Source organism: Grampus griseus (assembly GCF_964374135.1).
Source record: "Grampus griseus genome assembly, chromosome: 19".
Classification (NCBI taxonomy): Eukaryota; Metazoa; Chordata; class Mammalia; order Artiodactyla; family Delphinidae; genus Grampus; species Grampus griseus.
The window spans coordinates 31,247,423-31,254,521 of NC_139013.1; the positions used below are offsets into that span (position 1 = coordinate 31,247,423).

At 50.4% G+C, this 7,099-nt stretch overlaps 1 protein-coding gene across 1 annotated transcript; it reads right to left on the reverse strand.

The window, feature by feature from the left end:
* Positions 1 to 305: 305 nt before the first annotated feature.
* LOC309836968 (heat shock factor-binding protein 1-like) lies at positions 306 to 596 on the reverse strand. Its single transcript, XM_082677208.1, has one exon. It carries the CDS (start codon positions 582 to 584, stop codon positions 354 to 356), a length of 231 nt encoding a protein of 76 aa, XP_082533334.1. The 5' UTR covers positions 585 to 596; the 3' UTR covers positions 306 to 353.
* Between the last annotated feature and the right edge of the window lie 6,503 nt (positions 597 to 7,099).

Here is a 7,099-nt window from a genome sequence, read left to right on the forward strand (position 1 = left end):
ATTGAAGAGTTAATACATGCTCAACATTTAGAGTTCCTGGAATAGAATAAATGCTTTAAATGTTAGCCTAGAAAAATAAAGCAATGTACCATTTCTTCCTTTTTCCCCCCCAGGGACTGCCAAAGTATTAGTGTTTAATAGCACAAGTGACCAAGGTCCAAGATATGAAGTTACCGTGTTCAGGAAACGTGGGGGGCACGGGAGGGAAATCACTCTATAAATTAACTCTATAGTATATGGTAAGAAGAATGCACACTTTATAATATAAAACCTGTCGACACATAGTAGTAGACCATCGTCTTCTCTTGGCTTGTAAAAAGGTTGTTCCAGATTCCAGTGCAGATGAGCAACCTTCAGCTCTTCTGTGTGGCAGGGATCTTGTTTTCACCATCCAGCTCTTCCACCCCAGCCTGTGTCATGAGGTCTGTGATATTTTTCTCCAGGTCATCCATGCGACTGCTCATGTCATCAATTCTTCCAATGATCTGGTCGGACATGGTCTGAAATTTATCTTGCATCTGTTGCAGGGGTGTCTGCACCACCGAAGTGAGATCCTGCACGGCCTTGGGGTCAGTCTTGGCCATCTCCCCAGTTCCCAGCTTGACGGTGCTGTCTCACACCATCACCTACATTGCTGTTTGTCCCTAGTGTACCATTTCTTGCACCTGCTGAATATTGTGGAGCAAGTGCCCACCTGTCAAACTGACTTTGCAGAAGTAGTGTCTATAGGGCCATCCCGACAACCGTAATATCCTGACTGCCCCCTTTGAGCCAGCTTTGCTCCCCTCTCCAGCCTCATCTCCCACTTCCAGCTCCCTGCCCACATCTTTCTGTTCCTTCAATCCACAAAGCACATTCCTCCTCGGGGCCTTTTCGCTTTCTGTTTCCTCCATGCAGAGCCATCTTCCCCCAGCTCATGCAGGGCTGGCTCCTTTCATCATCCCCAGGTCAGCCCCAGGGTGAAAATAGCCCCTCACCCCACCTCCCACTCACTTTCAATCTGGCCTCCTTCTGACAGATGCAAAGTTACTGTGCTTATTCACTGGCTTATTTGATGATCACGTTTCTCTCCCACTAGGCTCTGTGCTCTTGTGAAGTCAGGAACCGTGGCCATCTTGTTCACCAGGTATTCCCAGCAGATAGTACAGTACCTGTCACGTAGCAGGAACTTGATACATAAGTACTGCATGAGTGGATGAACGGACAAATGGATGGATGGACGGATGGGCGGGTCAATTCCCTGGGCTCTTCAAGTCAGTTTTCTGTCCGTCTCAGGTGGAGCTCAGGAAGCTTCCTCAGGTGAGACCATTTATGACCCCTTGCCTTCCCCTGAGGCTTCAGCTCAGACTCACACGCCCAGCTCTCTGCATTGACACATCAGTTCCTTTTGTCCATCTGGGGCTCAGGGACCTCCAGACCTCTCGCAGGCCCCATCCGCTCTGCCTCTTTTGGCTAAAACGTTTTGGTGTTCTGCTTAGGGCTCCACAAGCCCAGGGCTTTCTCTCAGGGTGGGCTGAGTACTCAGTGCAGGGGTGAAGCGGGACGTGGTGTCTGAGGTCTAGGGATAACTCAGGTTATTACCCTGGTTCCCTCCCTGTGACCACAGCCCTGTCGACGGAGTAAAGTACTGCTGTACCAATTGCTAAACAGGGCTGCCCTGAGTCCCCACCGCCACCCTGGCCCCTCCCCACTCCCGATTCCTGCAGTCCACCAACCTACCGGCTGGCTCCAGCACAAAGGTTGTCGTCCGTCGTCATGGGCAGGTGCGATGCAAGTCATCAAAGATGTTAAACATTTCCGCAGGACCACATTATGGCTTTCCTCTTTGACCTGATGCTCCACTACTCTTTGGGAGCCCCTTCTGATTCAATCCCACCCCTGCTCTGGCCACCTCCCACTCCCACCACTCACCTCTCCCTCTCCCGCTCCCCACCCGGCTCTTCTGGTACCAGCCCCCTGATTTTCCATTGGAAACAACCCCTACCCCACTCTCTGTCCAGGCAGGTCACGTGAAGTGGACTCTACTCTCCTACCATGTTGGGGGGAAATAGGCTTGTGACTCAGGTCTGACCAATCAGTCAGTTCCATTCACCTAGCTACACAGTGATTGGTTCAGAAATGAACACATGATTCCAGTTGGTCCAATGAGAGTCTGGCAAGAGGGAACTCTTGGAGAAGAGAAAGTGGGTGTGGGGCTCAGCTGGCTGAGGCGGTAAAGTCTGAGGCTGGTGGTGGCTCTCATTGCTGTGCCATCCAGAGCCTGCTTGAGAAGAGCTGGAAAAGACGGAAAGTCAGAACTCTATTGACATCGATATTATTCGAACACTTGGATTTAGTTGTGCCTGAAACCATCCGCCCCTGGTCTTTTCAGTTTCATGAGCCAATGCCCTTTTGCACTTAAGCCAGTTAAATGTGAACTTCTGTCACCTGTGACCCAAAGACTAATATGGCCTAGATCTGTGCTGGCTTACACGGTAGTCAGGAGCTGACTAGTGAGCATTTGAAATGTGGCTACACTGAATTGAGACAGATCACGTGTCACATACAAACTAGATTTCAAAGAAAGTATGAAAATAAAGATGTAAACTACGAATGACCCTTAGAGAATAAGGGTTCAAACGGTGTGGGTCCCTTACGTGTGGATTTTTTCAGCAGTAAGTACTACAGTACTACACAGTCTGCAGTTGGCTGAATCCATCCACGCATGCTGCACCGCAGGTAGGGAGGAACCACGGATATGGAGGAACCTCAGGTGCAGAGGGCAGACTAATTTATACACGGATTTTTTTTTTTTTTTTTTTTTTTTTTTGCGGTACGCGGGCCTCTCACTGTTGTGGCCTCTCCCGTTGTGGAACACAGCCTCCGGACGCGCAGGCTCAGCTGCCATGGCTCACGGGCCCAGCCGCTCCGCGACATGTGGGATCTTCCCGGACCGGGTCACGAACCCGCGTCCCCTGCATCGGCAGGCGGACTCTCAACCACTGCGCCACCAGGGAAGCCCTATACACGGATTTTTGACCGTGGGGAAGGTCAGCACCCCTAACCTCCATGTCGTTCAAGGGTCAACTCTATTTTCTTATTAACTTTTAATATTGATATGTTAAAGTGATAATACTTTGGCTATGTTGTGTTAAAACATATTGTTAAAATGAATGTCATCTGTTTCTATTTTCTTTTTCGATGTTGCTAGTAGAAAATTTTACTTGTGTATGTGGCTTGTGTTATGCTTCTGTTGGACAGTGCTGGCCTTGATGACCCACCTGTAAAATATCAGGAAGCAAGAGATCAGAGCCTACGCAAATAATGAGGCATCCCCACCAGAAAAGCACTCCAAAGATACCGAGGAGGAGGGGCTTTCCTGCTGGCGCAGTGGCTGAGAGTCCGCCTGCCGATGCAGGGGACGCGGGTTCGTGCCCTGGTCTGGGAAGATCCTACATGCCGCGGAGCGGCTGGGCCCGTGAGCCATGGCCGCTGAGCCTGCGCGTCCGGAACCTGTGCTCCGCGACGGGAGAGGCCACAAACAGTGAGAGGCCCGCGTACCAAACAAACAAAAAAAACCCCAAAGATACCAAGGAGGAGAAGGCTTCCTGAAGAAGGTGGGCACAAAAGATTAGGTCTAGCTTTGCAGGGGTTGAGAGGAAGGGGAAGGCATTCCAGGTCAGGGCACAGCATGAGCAAAGGCCTGAACGTGGGACTAACAGGAGAGGGGTCTCAGGAGAAACGAGGGTGGAATAGGGAGCCTTGAGGGTTAAGATGGGCCGTCAAGGGAATTTCCTGGTGGTCCAGCGGTTAAGACTCCCCACTGCCAATGCAGGGGGTGTGGGTTCCATCTCTGGTCAGGGAGCTAAGATCCCACATACTGTGCAGCGTGGCCGAAAGATTAAAAAAAAAAAAAAAGATGGGCCGTCAATTTTGCCCATCAAACTGGGACTTCCAAGGAGGGAGAGAAGGGCCCTAATTCTGGGGAGGGACAGGAGCAGAATCTGCAGGCCTTTCCCACCAGCATGGAGCCACTCAGAGTTTCAGCATTTCCTTTGGAAATTCTCTCATCCTCAAATAGCTCCCAGTTTCCCTCTGATCTTTCGATTACGCCTAATGCTTTCGGTTTCTCTAGGCCTGTTTCCTGCAGTCCTTTTCTGTGCCTGCTGGCATCCAGCTCCTAGAAAACATACTCATGTCCTTGGACCTCAACAGAGGACATGCCAGCAGGGGCCTGGAAAAGTGACAGGTGGACTCACTGAGTCCCAGTAGGGCATCACTGAGTAGTACAAAATCAGGGTGCTCTGTCCCCCAGCCAGAGACATCCTGGGGGAGCCATGTCCCCCCAATTCACCTTTTGCAATGCAAAAGAAAAAAAGCCCTGAAAATTACTTTTCATTCTGAAAAAAAGAGCATTACTGATGTCTCGTTTGTTCTCCAAAGGTTTCCACAGAGATATAGAGCAAGTATCTTAGTTTATCAAGCTCCCCACAAAAATGGGACACAGTCTGATGCAATATTTTTCTAGGTCAGGCGGTCACAAAACGTTTGTGTTGCTGAAGGGCTCCGCATCTTTACAGCCCTTAGCTGTCTATTGGACAACCCCTTCCTGGGGAAGCTGGCCTCCAGCCTGGGTCAGCTCCCCCGTCTGCACCAGAGCCCTCAGCATGGCACACGTGAGTGTGTGTGTGTGTGTGTGTGTGTGTGTGAGATTCTCAGGCCACTGAGAATCACCACTGATCCCCAGCGCCTGGCATCTTGTAGGTAGGCATCCTGGAAATACTTGTTAATTGAGCAAATAAATCCTAAATTCAGAGTTTAACCCCCCCTTATTTAGCACCCCAAATAAGGATCTCAGTTCTTGTGCTCGAATCTTCGAAATTACATTTCAAGGGACACAAGTCTCTCCCAGTTAACGTCAGGCTGCAGAAGAGAGGAACCTTCCTCTCTCCACCTTCCTACTCAGCCTCCTGGCTGAGTGCCCACTCTGCCCCAGCCCTGAGGACCCCAAGTAGGTGTGGGAGTAGGAGGGCGTTTTCATGAGGTTCATCCCAGGCTCTGGTGCGTTAAGAAGCCACATTTATGGGAGAGCTTCGAGTCAGACTGAACGTACATGTTTCCATCCTCTTGCGTGTTACTGAGCCTGAGCTCATCATACTGCTCACCACATGACAGGCCAATAAATTAAGAGATGAGCTGTTGGGGGAAGGGATAATGACTTTATTTGGAAAGCCAGCAGATGGAGAAGTTGTGGCCTAGTGTCCCAAAGAACCATCTTCCTCAAGTTAGAACTCAGGCTTCTTTTATACAAAAGGGGAAGGGGTAAAGCCCTGGTTCCAGCCAGACTCTGGAGGGGTGGTGGTAATTTCTCCCTACCTGCAGTCATTCACAGGTGGGCCTGGTCAGGATGGTTCCTGCGAGCTAAACAAAGGTACTTCAGCTTACCACTCATTTTCTGGGAGGCAGGGTTCCCAGAGGTGGGCCATTGTGTATACTTTAAGCTTATAGGCAACATCCCTTTGGTGATTAACTTCGAATACAAAGGTTCTTCCTTATTGCATGAGGACTATTGGGGGAAACTGAGGCAAGGGATTTGGAAACATTCTACAAATGGAGCAGCTGGAGAAGATGAAGATCACCGGGGTTGGAGTGAGGGTTAGGGCTGGGCTTCCACCTAGGGTTGGGGTTTTTATCTCCCAGCCGAGGTCCCCTTCAAGATATGTGTGCATGTAAACCTCAGGAGGTGGGAGTGGTGAACCGCGAGGTTCTTCACCAAAATTCCATGAGGCACCGGGGCTGCAAGCGGAGAACAGGAGCCTTAGAATTCTGCTGCCTTGGAATCTTGGCCAGAGGGGAAGGGTGGGGAGGTGGGGGGCCCAGCTGTGGCTGGGGACAAGTGACATCCGCTGGCACAAAATGTGGTCTAGAAGACAGCAGCTGGAATTCAGCTGGGCAGAGAGGGCAGAACTTCTGTGGACAGCTCAGCTGAGAAGGGGACTGTGGCCTCTCTGAGGGGGAGGCTCTGACAGAGGGTATGAGGGGAGTTGGGTGGCAACAGGGCATGTCCTAGTGTCTGTGTCTGTGGGTGTGTAGAAGCGTGTGTCTCTGGGAGTGAGGATGTATATGTGTCTGAGGTGTGCACATGTATGATTAAATGTGTGAATGTGTATGCTGGTTTAGAGATGGCTGTGTGTCTAAGGGAGTGTGGGCACCCCACCGGGCCAGTGTATGTATATGTATCTGGGGCATTTTTGTGTGGCTGAGTTAGTCATGTGTGTGTGCTGTGTGTGAATGTGTTTTGTGTGTATGCGTGACAAGAGATGGGGCAAAGAAGCACTATAAACTCGGGATGGAGCCATTTAGCGCTTACACCATTGGAAGCTTGTGGAAATTTGAAGACTTGGGGGCAGGAGAGCCAAGTTCAAATCCCAACCTCGCCACCTTTCAGCTGTGTCCTCAATAGTCTCTCCTTCTTTCCAAGCCTCAGTTTCCTCATCTGTAGAATGGGCATCATTACCCTCACTGCCTCCCAGGGCTGACCTACAGACCACTCTGGGCCAAGGTAACTCAGCTCCCTCTGGGGAGAGGAAATGAGAAAAGAGGTTCCATTCTCTGTGCTCTTGGAATTTCTTACCAAGAGCATGTATGATTTTTATGGTGGAGATGTTAGGAAAAGGCATCTGTGCTCTGGAAACCTTTACCACCTTTCTCAGTCTGGTTGGGGTGATGCTTGTTGTTCTGCGGACAGATGACCATGGTGGACATGGCTGGGTGTGAGGTTATTTGCCAGGGTCAGATCCTCAGACCAGGCAGGCTCTGGGTGGTCTCCCTCTCCCCAGGAGCCAGCTAGGGATGTCACTGCCTAACTTGGAGAAGACAGGAATGCTGCTTCTGGGAAGCCTCCCGACTTGCATTCTTGGCCAAGAAGAGTGGGGCCCACCCCGGTGCCCAGAGAAACAGGACAAAATCACATGTAGAAACAGACTTAAGGGTTAAATTAAATGGAAACTTGCCTTTCACAATGTCTGTTTTCTTTTCCCTCCTTTTATTTTTATTTTTTTAGGTCCCCCTCCTCCCCACAATGAATCACAAAAAGCTATTATCAGAGGTTATGTCTGGG

What these genes read in the sequence shown, in the direction of transcription:
- LOC309836968 (XM_082677208.1), bottom strand. Translation starts at nt 584, where the DNA reads ATGGCCAAGACTGACCCCAAGGCCGTGCAGGATCTCACTTCGGTGGTG.